Genomic DNA, 14732 nt, shown 5'->3' on the forward strand with positions numbered 1-14732 from the left:
TCCTTTTGAAGTGTCCGCCACAAATGCCATAACATAAACATGGCCTCAGGCTTTAGGAATACCATGCCTTCCTGTGTGATTTTTCAGGCAGACAGCAGTCTGGCAGAAACCCACTTCCATATGTAAATAGAATGCCTCACAAAGCATCTAACAGCCAAAGCTTTTACCACTATCCCCATGGTATAAATATCCTATTCTTCTCTCAATATTGGGGGCTAGAAGCGGAGCTGGAACTAGAGTAGGATCACTGGGTCACTGAGACTTGGAGTAAAAAGCTGTAGACTGAGCCTGTGTCTCCTGCCTGCAATCTAGTCTCCCCGGGGAGCAGCACTCCCTCGTGACCGACTTGCGGACATCCTAGCTTTCGCTGTCCCCGTACTTTTTCTGTGGGGTTCAGTGGCCAGTGGACCTCGCATCCAGAGGAAAAGTACACGGGTGGAATAGGGACAGGATTTTGGCAGGACAACGCTCCTGCAGCAGAGAAGCTTCCAGAGACACAAGAACGAGCTGCTGGGAAAAGCCTGCAGGGCACCCGCCGCCGTGGCCAGAGACACCTGTGACCAGAGAGCATGCGCACAACGGCGGGGGAGCCTACGGATCCACCGTGCCATTCTGGGAGTGTGACCAGAGAGAACGCATGCCCCATATATTCTTAGTGTTATTTTATGTTTTTCTTTGTAAAAATTCATTTATTTTCTTTCTGTAGCATTTTTGGGTATGGTAATTTATTTCTTCAGTCCTTTGTGATGCTTCAGTTATCTCTGTATAGCTGGTTTGGTGGACATGACTTCTTTATGATCATTTAGAACTGGGAATATTTTGCTTCAGGCTCCTCTGGTTTTCATATTTTCATTGAAAAGTCAGCTGTAATTCTGATGGGCTTTCCTTTAAGTGTAACTTGTTTTACTCTTGCAGCTTTCAGTATCCCCTTTTTGTTCTGTACATTTACTATGATATGCTGTGGGGAGTTTCTGTTCTGACCCTGTCTATTTGGTGTGTGTGCTTTTTGTATCTATATAGATATATCTTTTCTTAATTTAGGGAAGTTTTCATCTATAATCCTATTGAAGATCTAGTCAGTGCCATTGGCCAGGGATTCTTTTCCTTCCTTTTGCCTATGATGATTTGGTCTTTTCGTGGTGTCCCACATTTTCTGCATATTTTACCCTTTGGTTTAAAAAATCATATTCTTTGTCTGAGTTGTCAAGATCTTCAGCTTTGTCATCCAGTCTGAATATATTCTCCTTTCCATTTCATTCATTCTGCTGGTAAGTTCTCCTGTCGTTTACACTGACTTTTTGAATTTTTCAGTTTCAGCTTCATTTTGTCTTGAATTGTCTTCAATGTCTTTTGTGAATTCACCTTTTAAGTGCTGAATTGTCTTTGTTATTTCATTTAGCCATATGCTCATATTTTCTTGAGCCTCAGTCAGGTGTTTATTCCTATCTTCTTTTAGTTCGAGTTGTTTGCATGTACTTTAAAGTCTTTGAATTATTTGATCATCATTTTTAAGATTGTTCTTTTAAATTCTGTTTCCCTGGGTTCCTCTGGGAAGTTCTCATTGTAATACACTTCTGTAGGACTGATGGGTTTAGTGTGGAAATATTATCTTGGTTTCTCATATTATTTGTGATTTTTGCATTATGGCCTGGACACACAGATTTCTTTTGTTGGCTGTGTGTATGATAGGCAATACTAGCCTGCCTTTGTTTAGTTGAACTTTGGTTCTGTTTATGTTATTGATGTACTGTGATCAGTGCCAGAGGCAGCCGCTCCTCTGTTCTTGTAGGTGCCGCTCCTTCATTCTCATGGGCTTCAAGGCTGCTCCTCTGCTCACCTGGTGCTGAGGCAGCTCTTCTGCTTGGCCTGTGCTGCCTCCTGTCATCGCCGCGCCACTTCTGCCCAGTCCCGGACCCTAGGCCTGGTGAGGAGACTGTGTCAGCGGAGCCACATTCAGACACAGGAGACCAGGTTCAGTAACACAGGTCTGCTTTATTGCAGGAAGGCACAAGCTTATATCGGGGTAGTGGTCCAATCACACCACAGCAAGTAGGACACCTTATTAGCATATCAGGTTTAGCATCCTATCACAGTACAGCAAGTAGGATACCTTATTAGCATCATTCTATTAGCATAACAGACTTAACATCCTATCACAGAATAGAGGGTAGGATGCCTCATTAGCATACTGGGTTTCAGATTACAGAGCCTGGATTCCTGGAAACCATGTGACCCTGACAGTTGCAATATCACCCTAGGCTCAAGCCTGTCTCCCACAATGTACCTTTTTGCTTTCTGATCAGGTATGCATAGTTGGTTGGTTTTTGCCTCAGATTCTCACTTTTGATTTTTTTAATGGCAGGATGAGATGATTCCAAAGGTCTCCAGCAGGGTGAAGGGGCCTAGGCCCAATTCAAGACTATGGAGATCCAGTGGCCTGGTTCTGACAGGCTAGTCTGGAACTCTCAGGCAGGAAGAACAGGACGGGGCCTAGGCTCAAGGTAGCAATGTTGCTGGTGTGTGTGGGGTTTAACTAACTAAGCAGAGAAGATGTGAGCTCTGGAGCAGGGAGAATGTACCTGGTCCTGGAGCAGGGGTATCAAGACCCAGTGGGAGGAATCTGAGTTCTCAGGAGGGCATGAGCAGGAGGGGGATTAGCCCCATGGTGGGGTTGGGGACAGTCTGAAGAGGCTCTAACTAACTAATGAGAGAGTTGTGACCTCAAATTTATTTTAATGATAGAAGTTTTTGGTGAAAATTTAAAAAGTAGTTGAATTCCAGGGTTATAATAGAAAGTGCATGGATTTGAAAAAATACAGTCCCAGATTAAAAATCCTCTAATGCCATTTGTTTTCCTTATTTTCTTACTATGGTTGACTTGAGCATTGAAACTGTTCTTGCTTATGTATTTTGATATATATGTATATCTCATATAGTATTTTGTATTACTCTTAAGAATGTTTGAGCTCTTGCAGGTGTATGCATAGGTGAGAGTGGCTCCTATTGTTATTACTTTATTCATTTCTTTGATTCTGAAACTTATACAGTATGTATTCCATTTATTTTTATTATTTATGTTTTTCCTAATTTATGTGAAGTCATGTATTTTTCAGATATTTCATTTTCTGTATGCTTGTGAAACAAATTTAGCTGTGGATGTATTTTTAAGTCACAGAAGAAAGATTTTACAGTGCTTGTTTTTAATGACGTTGACTTTTTTAAAATAAGGAAGCTACTTCAGTACTATGAGAAACAGAATTTCTCAGACCTCTTAAAATTTGTTCTTAAAATTGCCTTGGTTATGAACCATAAGAAGATGAAGATATATATATATATATATATCACATTGTGATCTAACATAATATACACTCACTTAGATATTAAAAAAAGGAAACTGTGAAATACAATATGATATTTTCTCTTCTCTTATATTTTATTTTAAAAGCCCCCTCTCAATTGATTTCATGAGTCTTAACTTAAGGGCCATGAGCTGCAATTTGAAAAAAAAATTTCTCTAGAATGAGGTAATATTCAGTATCAGCTATTTGAGGCAAGCTAGAGGTGATTTATAAAAGATTTTTGGTGGGTGAATTAGCATTTCAATCTTGACATAAATGTGTTATTTCAAAAACACATAATATCAACTGAGTTTGAAATTGTTTTATCAAGAGTAAATGTAATAATAAAATGGTTTATCTTTCTCTATGGTTTTTAAGCATTTATTGATGCAATACAAAAATGTTTTTCTTTTTTCTCTCTTGACAGATTGGCTATTTGATCTTCTTACGGCTTTTTATATTTTTCCTGCATGGTCACTTAGAAAGTTTTAAACAACATTTACTTAGGCTGCAACCATATTTATACGGTAGGATATCTTTTATTTTCCATGCTTATAAATGTTTTATGCTAGGTTTTAAGGCGCTCAGACTGTTACTGTAAAGAGCATAAGATGTTTTTATGTTTCATGAAATGTAATAGCTGTCGTGTTAGCTACTGGGTCAGGCTGCGTTTGTTCAGCATTTGTTTTCCTTCATGCTTTCCATTTCTTGCGAGCATTTAATTCCAGTCTCTTAGTGATCTGAATGAACCAAACACTTTGAGGAAGCACCTGAGCCCAGATCACTAGTGGTGCTCTTTCGCTAACATTTCCCCTTCCCCATCCCTTCCCCGTCCACCTCCAGCCTTCTGTGATCAGCTTTTCATTTTCTCCGTAAGTGTATGGTGGTGACTGTGACTCAGTTTTCTCATCTGTAATAATAGCTACCAAACTACAAAATGTTAAATTCATATTTTAATAAGGTTAGTCTGTTGGCAATGTAGATGCTGGACTGGAATAAGGAGAGGATGCAGGAAGCCAGCTCAGTGTGTGAGTGCACAGCAGAAGATCTCAGCATTATAAAGCAATGTTTTTCAAACTGTTTTGATTGACACTCAGAGGAAGAAATATTTGAATTACAGTTCAACACACATAATATGCACTCACTTTTATACTGGAAAGAAGGAATTGTGGAGGAAGGAATATTAAAAATGTGATTGATTATAAAGGGAATAGATTGTGGTAAAATATTTAGAAATATTTAGGAGAGAGACTGAATTTAGTCAATTGGATCTAGGAGACATGTACAGGAAATAGAGAAATCTGGAGGAAGTTAAAGTTTTAGATAATGACTAATAGGGTCAATATTTGGGAAAATGTTAGACATAATTTGATGGTTACAGAAAAGTGAACGTTAGAACATAGACTGTTAAGGAAACTAAGATAACCAGACAGTGTTCTGGGAAGAGGAGAAACTGATTTTCCAAACCAAGTCTTGGGGAGCCATAGCATTTTGTGGATTGTTGGATTTACAGAGCTTAGTAAAACAAACCTTAGGAGAGTGGGAAGGAAATCAGTGGCATCCAAAGAGGAAAGTTCAGAGGCATCAACATGTTGAAGCACTGGGAGATAGTGTAACTGAGTTTCTGTGATCAGACCATCTTGGGCATCTCTCCATTTTGTGATGGAGGTAAACAAGAACATACTTTTTAAGCGTAAAACAAAGACTGTGAACTATTTCAAAGTTAAATTATAAATGTTGATTTAAAATATGTCAATAGGAGGATATACAAAGAACTAAAAACTAAACAATAAGAAAACAACCTAATTAAAAGAGAATTTCCCTAAAAAAGGAAATGCAACTGACTAAGAATCACTTAAAAGTGTTCAACATTATTAACTATAGGGGAATGCAGATTAAACTAGTTTAAGATTCCATCTCACCCCAGTTAGAATGGGTATCATCAATGGGTATCATCAGTGATGACAAATGGTGGCTTGGATGTGGGTGTGTAAACAAGTTTAGTCACTTTTTGGAAATCACTCTGGAGGTTTCTCAAAAAACTAGAAAGAAAAATGTCTGTGTGATCCCAGGTATGCCACTCCGGGGTCCTTTACAACAGGGATACCTGAAAATCCATGTTCAATGTGACACTATTTACAGTAAGTAAGAAAAGGAATTCTAGATGTCCATTGACTGGTGACTGGATAATGAATGTGGAGTACATATACAGAATTGGAATTTTATTGAGCTGTAAAGAAAAATAAAATTATGAAAATTTCAGGGAAATGGATGGAATTAGTAAAACATTATACTGTGTAAGGTAAGCTAGACCCAGAAAGATAAACTCTGTACATTCTCTCTCATCTTTAGATCCTGGTTTCCACTCTTTAGTTCTGTCTGTTTTACATGGAGCACCTGTGAAAGCTAGGAAACTAGGAAGGGCCATGGAGTGGAGTTCATTCAGGGAGGGGGGCTAGTAGAGCCTTGGTAAAAGGGAGGTAAATAGGAGGGATGCTGACGTTAACTGGGGTAAAGAGAGTATAAAGAACCCACACGGAAGCCTGCCATCATGTAACCCAAATAAAATGCACAAATGTGGGAAAAAAGTGAGTGTGGATGAAAAAATTCAGGTCAAAAGAAAATAAAATAAGTACGTTATATAATGAATGAGATTCTGTAAGTGAGAGGAGAGGCTGATATGAGAGGAGGAATTTCTTGGAGAAGAGAACAGAAAGTAATAGTAAAAGTGTGTTGAGAAACCGACTAGGTTCCTTACTACATGTCCTGGTTCTGCACAAAGCTAAGGACAGTTAGAATAAGAATTGTCTACCATGGCACTTGTTTTGATTTATTTAGTAACGTGTGTGTGCATTGTGTGTTGTGCATGTATGTATGGTGTGTGCACATGAGTGCCAGTTCACGTGCCCGTGCATTGCATGTGCAGGCCAGAGCAGGATGTTTGGGCAGCTTCTTTTTGGCAGGGTCCCTCACTGAACTGTGAACTCACCTTTTTGGCCAGGCGTGTTGGCAATGAGCTCTCTAGATGTATGTCTCCATTTCCCAGTGCTGGAATTATAGGCATGTGCAACCATGCCTGGCTTTTTTTATGTGAGGGCTGGGGATTCAAATTCACGTCCTCATGCTTACATAGCAAGTATTTCTACCCAGTCTCTTTTTCAGCAATTTTAAATAATGTTTTTAACTCTTCACATGTTGAATATGGCACTGATTAAATATTCAGATGATGGTAGCCACAAAATTCTTGAAAAATTAGTTGAATAAAATCTCAAGTTTTCATAGTAGTTTCTTTTTGTGGACACATCTCAAGAAAATTAACATCTTTGCTATTTCATAAAAGGATGGGCACTTACTATTTGCCTCTTTAGCAGCTACTGTTAGGTACAGCCTTAGGCAGCACCTGCCTTCAGCTACCTTTTCCTGTAGCTGTCCTCTAGAAGAATGCCTATCACTAGTTTTTCCCATTGGACTCAGAAATGGCATAGAAGTTTACATAAAGAACAGAAAGAAGATGGCTCATATCATATGATAAAATATCATAATTTTATGTTACATTATAAAATTTTAGCCTATATTGTATGAACTTTAAAATCACGGGTTGGCGATAATGAAACTGAATTATTTGTAGGATTACAATGTCAAAGTATCTGTTAAGTAGAGCATATATTATTATTGCTTGAAATATGTACAGTTTAAAACTGCCCAGCATTGTTGAATAATAACAATACTTTGCTGGGTATTCAATCATTATGCAAACCTGTTCTAAATTATATAAATTCAAATTTGCCAATTATTTAAATTGTAGTTTTCTTCATCACCACCAGAGGGCAGACGTAACATTAAATCTTAGGTGGACAAATGCTCAATAGAGCACTGAAGTACCGAATTTAATTATATTTTAGTAACGAAAAGACAAATGAAGCACAATGCAAGATAGTAATAAAGTTTTTCTCACAAATACTTTTTCTTACAATAGCACTTTATTTCTCCGGAAAATCATATGACAAGTATCCAAACATCCTTTCAAATGTGCAGTTCATCTTGAAAACATCGGAAATTATATTTAAAAGAGAACTCCATTCTGAATCAGATTTCAGTCCCGTGGAAAATATGGAGGAACTGGGGAACATAGATTCTGATGTGGTAGGTAATTAGATATGGTGGGTATATCCTGTTGCATATGTGTACGATCGCTGGGATTAAATACTTTCTCTTCAGTTCAGCAACGTTGTTGACGATTAGTTTAGCTGGGGAGGTGGGACGTGGAGGGATGAATAGCGCACACTTTAGCCTCATACAGACCTATACACACATCCTGAGAGTAGATCGCTGCATCAGGAATGGGACATCACCATGCACACACCACTGTTACTTTAAGGGGAAGGATGGCGTAATACTTCTATATAGGTTGTATCTCAGCTATTTAAGTAAAAATTGCAACATAACATAACATTTATGTTTCCTTGAGTCATATGTAACACATTTAATATGCTGTTGGAGGCAACTGAAAAGTTAAAAAAAAGTGGGGGGTTGGAGAGATGATTCAGTGGTTAAGACTACTGGCTGCTCTTGCAGAGGACCCCTGTCGGGTTCCCAGCACCCACATGATGACTGACAGTCGTTAGTGACTGATCTCCACGGGCATTACACAACATGGGTGCACTTACATACTTGCAGGCAAAACACTCATGCACAGGTGCTGGAGACATGGCTCAGCAGTTAAAAACACTGACTGCTCTTGCAGAGGACCCAGGTTCGGTTCCCAGCACCTGTGCATGAGTGGCGGCTACGAACTGTCCTTAACTCCAGTTCCAGGGGAATCCAAAGCCCTCTTCTGACCTCCGCGGCATTGCACGACACGGGTGCACTCACTTACATGCAGGCAATACACTCATACACGTAAAATTAAAATAATAAAAAAAACTACTCATGCACATAAAATTTAAGCATGCACAAACACACATGTTTTAAAAACTTTTTAGAGGGGGTGGACAAATGGCTCAGGGATTAAGTGAACTGGCTGCTCTTGCAGAGGACCCGGGTTTGATCCCCAGCACCAACATGACCGCTAACAACCATTTGTAACTCCATTTCCAGGGGAATTCGACACCGACCTCTGACTTCTGGGTTGCACAACATGGGTGCACTTACATACATCCAGGCAAGACACTCATACACATAAAATAAAAAAATATTAAAACTTTAAAAAGTTCAAATTGAGAGATTAAAGTAATTCCAGTATATGAGGTTAAAAAATTTCCTACCTATATTGTTAGAAATCAACTTATGCAAGAAGCTGTAGTTATGCAAACATAAGTACAAAGAATCATGTAATCGTGTATAACTTACAGTCGGATGTTCTTCAAAGGACATCGACTTCAGCCTCTGAACTAATAATCTCCATTTCCTTTCCTCAAATGTTTTCTAAAAAAATAGTTGTGACCACTATGAAACCTTGATTTTTTTCATAATTTATAAATAGAAAATTATTCTTTTCAATTTCTGAAAAAAAGGAAAAATCCTTTTGAATGTGTTTATGACCAGATATTGGCCTCGAGTATCTTTCTCTGTCACTTTCCACTTTGTTTATGGAGGCAGAGTCTTTTCCAGAACCTGGAGCTAGCCCACTCCATTTGGCTAATCTCTTTAGCTGGCTTGCCCTGCCATGGCCTGTCTCCCACTCCAGAGAGGCAGGATTACAGGTAGGCTACAAGCCAGCTTAGCTTTTATGTGGGTCTGAGGATTGAAATCCAGTCCTCATGCTTGTACAACATGTGTTTTATCCACTGAGCCATCTCATCAGCCTGGAAAATACTTGTAACCTAATGTAATCCGAAACAACAAAAAAATTTGGGAGAATCCCTCTTTCTTTCTTTCTTTCTTTCTTTCTTTCTTTCTTTCTTTCTTTCTTTCTTTTTTTTCTCTCTCTCTCTCTCCCTCCCTCCCTCCCTCCCTTCCTTCCTTCCTTCCTTCTTTTCTTATTATATTTTTATTGAATTTTTGCAATTTTTAAACAATATAGTTTGGTGGTATTTAAATCCCCTCTCCTATCCACATTTCCACTACTGCCCCCTGCCCAATTTAATGTACTCTTTCATATACATAAAAGAGTATATATACATATATACTCATATGTATGTATACATGTATATACACATATATACATGTATATACATACATATATACATACACATATAAACACATATATACATATATATATATATATGGCCTATGGAGTCTGATTTGTATCCCCAAATGTCCCTTAGTGTGGCACAGGTCTTATACAAGCTCAAACCAGAGAATTCTTTTTTTTTTAAACCTTTAGTTAAATATGACCTCATAGTGTTTCCCCCTTCCCTTAGGGGCTTTCTAGCATTAGCTATAAATTTAATAGATGAGAAAATGTATTTTGTCATGGATTGTTAAAAACTTTTTAAAGCCTAAGTTTTTTCCTCTTGGCTCGTTAGTGATAAACCGTAGAGTGACATGCTCAGTAATTTGAATCTTTAGGTTATAATTACTAATGATCACAAATTATGCCATGCAAAAAGAGGAATATGTTTTAAAGTTAAACAAATGTTTTGATGACAACCTACAGTAAGATATTAAGCAACAGAAAGAACATTGATCATGAAGAGTTGCAACCTGCTTGCCAACTGTCTGTGTGGTCCAGAGGAGGCCTGGTTAGTTTCCTTGACCTCCATTCCCTCATCCTTTATAAAGTTCTACCCACTTTTATCATTATCATCATCATCGTCATCATCACCATCACCATCATCATCACCATCAGATTGGCTCTAACTATTCATTCACTGCTTTGTTGTGAAGATTGTAAATGAATAAGTAAACATGTAATCTGTAAATGAAGTTCCATGAAAACATAAGTAATGATAATTGAAAAAAACTTAGGTATTCACTTTAACAAAGACAGTTTATAACAATTCTCACTGGAGAGTATGGCTGTATTAAGCTAATGCAATGATCTGAGTGTTATCTCTAAACACACATGGAACCATGCGGTCTTAGCTGCATATTCTGCTGTGGCGTGGGCCACTCTCAGTGTTGATGCTGGAGCTCTTGAAGGACAAATCCATCTTCATCTTTCTTGGTGTGAGTGAGTGCCAGTGTGCTGCTGCACAGCTCAGGCCAAGGTGGAAGGGGCAGAGCTGCCGCTCATGGAGGGCATGTGTCTGCTGAGAGTGGCGTGCAGTTACTGAGCCTTTCTGTATTTTTTTCCCCTTCATAGAACAAAGGATTTAAATTCAATCACTCCTAAATCCCATTGCAGCTCTATCCATATGATTCTCTGAGGGAATTATAACAGAGTTGGGCTGTCAGGTTTATTGCTTTCTTTTTCTCCTCCAATTACCTCATAATACAAAGACTATAACAGATAGGGTGATCACATTGCTCCTAAATTACTGATTCGGCTAATCAGCACTGATTCATTGCTTGATTGCAAGCCCTAAAGTTGCCTGGTTTCCACCCAATTTCTCCAGTGTGGTTTCATCTGAGCCAGCCTCTCCAGCTCAGTTGAGCATCTGCCCATTCAATACCCATCTCATTCTCCCTTCTGGGGAAATAAAGGAAAAACAGAGATAACATAATATCAGAGCTGCACTCTATCCCTCCTTCCTACTTTCCTTATTGTTAGTGTATTACAGCCTAGGATCTATTGATTTAGCCCTATAGCCTTTATACTCAGATAATACTAAATGGTCTACCCACAGCATATGTTGACCATTGTAACACATTCAATTTTTAACACTTACATAAAATGGAGTCAAAGCATAGCTACTGAATTTGTTTTGCAATCCCTGCTTTGAAAATTCTAGAAAATTTACATATTATAATGTATGCAATATAAATATCAGCTCTACTTACAAATAGGAAAATTCTTTTCCACTGCTGCTAGAGCCTGCTTCTCCTTTTAAGTGATCCAGACACAGGGTTTGACAAATAGTGCACTTTAATTAGCTCTGCGGATTGCAGGACCCAATCACTGGATTGAATTTTCCAGTCTGTCCTTTGCTCACTAGCAGTGCTGAATTTTCTAAGCACTGTTGTCATATCATAATAAGAAGATACTTCCTTGGAGAAACCATGCTTTCATCTCAGCTAAAATGGAGTAGAGCCTTTATTAAACAGTTCCAACTAAAGTACAAAGAGTTTCTCAAGATGTAGCAGATCCACCAATCTTACATTATAATGTGATTAACAACCTCATCCTCAGTAAGCACTTTATCTCAGGAAGCAAAAGGCATGGTCTAAATCCTGGACAGTTTTATGCTATAGTGTAAGTGTAAATAGACATTAAGAGTTGTATTGTGATGAGACACAGGTTCTTTAAAATTAGAAGCCTTCCCATGTGACTCATGTTGTGACCTGAGTGACACATTTGTGTTGAGAGGTCCTTTCATGACAATGTCAACCACGCTTCAAATGACTGAAAACAGGATTGAACTCTAAACCTACTTGTGGAGCAGCCAAAATAGCTCACACATCAAAGCTCCTTTTGCAAGAGCCTGATCAGTCACTCAAAGTTTTTATACGAAGACTCTAATAAATGCCAGGCTGGTGTAGTTATGTTGAACAAGCTGCAAGTGACAGTTTGGAGCTGGGCAGAAAGTAGAAAGAAGCACAGGAGGTCGTAAAAGGTTAACAAAAAGAAGGAAGGAAAGAAGGAAAGCAGGAAGGGAGGCAAGGGTGGAAAAAAATGTACTTTGAAGTCACCACGTTCTGTGCTTCGTGCTTTTCAAACGATCTCCGGTAAAGAGTCATTTCCACTTTTTCCCTTTTCTGCTTTTTGTTGTATGTACATGTGTACATGTTCACATGTGTGCCTGTGTGCATGCATATGTGTATGCATGTGCATGTGTGTGGAAGTCAGAGAAACTTCCCACTTTAGGTTTTGAGACAAAGTTTCTCACTGAATCTAGAGCTTATTGATTAGGAAGCCTGGCTGGGTTAGTAAGCTGTAAGGATCTTCCTGTTTCTAGCCTGCCCCTCCATTACTGGGATTATAGGCCTACACATAGACTACTGTGCCCATCTTTGTTGGGAGCCGGGTAGATTCAAATGCAGACCCTCATTCCTGTGTAACAGACACTTCACTGAGTGAACCATCTTCCCAGCCCCCACACTTTTTTTTTCAATTTCTAAACCATCACAGATTGGCAAATTTAAAAAAATGTAATGAGTTATAGAAAAACAAAAATAAAGCATGTCTTTTTTTATTAGATTGAACATCTATATAATTATTTTGTCAAGTTGTTACAATGTTTTTAAACATGTACTCTTAATTTCTGTGTTCTTGCTGACAGTTTGTAAATAGTGTTTATCTCTTAGTTATATTAGAGTGACTTAATGTAAAGGCCATGAACTTCGTGCCACATAACAACTCCCAGAGCACTGCCCTTTCCTGGTCTGTGACAGTTGGATTAAATCACATGATTACCATTATTATGTTAATTCATCCAACTTTGATAAATTTGCTTTTTATAATGCACAGGCTTGTTGTCAGAGGTCAAGAGGAACACATCTCTGTCAGACAAATGGGGCTCATTTCTTGTTGGAGAGAAGGAGGAGTGAGGGCAGAAAAACAGAGAGAAGGGGGCACTCCAGGAGGAGCTATGAGCTGAGGAACGTCTTATCAGGAGCACAGAATGCGTTTTTACAGGATTGGGACTTGGAGAGATCAGGGAGTCGGAGGAAAAAGGTGTTCTTTCTAGGTTTGGTCGCAATGGAAAGAAAGGGTAATTCTAAGACAGGCTATTTTGTAGGTGGCACAGTGACATTGTGTTTGTGCTTTGGAATAAAATTTGTTAAATGGTTTTCTTTATCATGGTTTCAGAGTAATATCTGAGGTTTATATTTTGTTTTTATGTCCAACAAATCAAAGTGACCTGGCTGTGTCAGACCAGCCTGCAAATGCAATGTCAAAGCAGTCCCAGACATCGGAGGCCATATTTTATCTTTCTTCACGATGAATAAAAATGACGTATAAAACTAAAAATAAAATGTAAGTCTTGGTCATAATTTTTGTCTCGCTAAGGTGCCCAGGCTGCCCTCATACTTGGACTCCTCATGCCTCGGCCTCCCTCACACTGGAATTATGGGCCTGTGTCACACAGCCTGCCTCCTGCTGCTTTCCTTATCAAATGCTTCTAAGTGTGTTAGCACACATAGTTTTGACCTAACTGAATAGTTTATGTACCCATGTGATTTAGAAAGAAAAGTATTGTTTTAAATTAATTGGTCAAGTCATCCCAAAGTTTCAAAACATATCTAAATTCTTATTTACGTGGAATAAGTTTGCAGCCTAAAGATTGCCAGACACACAGGCTGAGACATCCAAGTCTATTTGAGAGGAGAATTTTGTTTATGTGGCTTCTACTTCCTGAATGGGCGCCACCAGTAAGGAGAAAATTGAGTTATATGTGCATTTACTGAAGTCAGCATGTCTCAGTCTTGCATTATTTCAGAAGAAAGCTTTTCTGTGGAATATAGTCACACCCCAAGCATGGATTGTTTCCATTGTCTTTTCTGAATTATTGCTTGAGGGCCAGCAAGCTCCCTACAGACTTTGTCTGATTCGTGCCTGTATGTCAGAATCTGACCATCTCCAACAGGAAGAGAAACAGTATACATCTGTAAGACCTAACTGAGCAGTTGACAAGAAATTTGAAAGGCCTTAGTTTGAAATTGCATATGATCTTTTAGCTTTCTAAGAGTACTCAACATGAAAATTATCTTTAAATTAAGTTATGATATTTTACATAAGAAGTGATTTAGGTTCAAAGTTTTTCTTTTCCTTCTTTCCCTCCCTCCTTTCCTTCCTCCATCCCTTTCTTGCTTTCTTCTAATGGGTGTTTCCCTGCATGGATGTAGATGCACCATGTGCATGTAACACCTGTGGAGGCCAGAAGAGGGCATTGGATTTCCTGGAACTGGAGTTACAGGCAGTTAACTGCCATGTGCGTGTTGGAACCCAAACCCAAGTCCCCTTCAAGAGCAGCCAGTGCACCTAAGAATGTTTTTTTTTTTTTTTCAATATTTTATTTAGTATTTTTGTTTTATCTCTGAGAGTGTATTGCTTGCAGGTAGACATGCAGCCATGTTGTGCAGTTCCCAGGGAGGAGAGAAGAGGTCGTCGATTTCCTGGAACTGGAGTTAGAGCCAGTTGTTAGCTGTCATGTGCGTGTTGGGAATTGAACCCGGGTCCTCTGCAAGAGCAATCAATGCTCTTAACCTCTTAACCACTGAGCCATCTCTCCAGCTTAAGAGTGTTTCTTTTCTTTTTCTTTTTTTTTTTTGGTCTTTTTGAGACAGGGTCTCCCTGTAGTCCCAGCTGTCCTGGAACTCACTATGTAGATCAGGCTGGCCTTGAACTCA

At 38.8% G+C, this 14732-nt stretch overlaps 1 protein-coding gene across 1 annotated transcript in view; it reads left to right on the plus strand.

The window, feature by feature from the left end:
• The window catches only part of Tmem232 (transmembrane protein 232), a gene marked incomplete at its 5' end in the record, with an annotated part of 281982 nt that overhangs the window by 28474 nt on the left and 238776 nt on the right, over positions 1-14732 (plus strand). Inside the window, 2 exons of the mRNA XM_008856022.1 lie at positions 3766-3865; positions 7315-7481. Coding sequence (XP_008854244.1) covers positions 3766-3865; positions 7315-7481 — 267 coding nt within the window. The remainder of the gene's footprint in view (positions 1-3765; positions 3866-7314; positions 7482-14732) is intronic.

This window comes from Nannospalax galili, unplaced genomic scaffold (genome assembly GCF_000622305.1).
Source record: "Nannospalax galili isolate Female #2095 unplaced genomic scaffold, S.galili_v1.0 scaffold27, whole genome shotgun sequence".
In the NCBI taxonomy this organism is placed as follows: Eukaryota; Metazoa; Chordata; class Mammalia; order Rodentia; family Spalacidae; genus Nannospalax; species Nannospalax galili.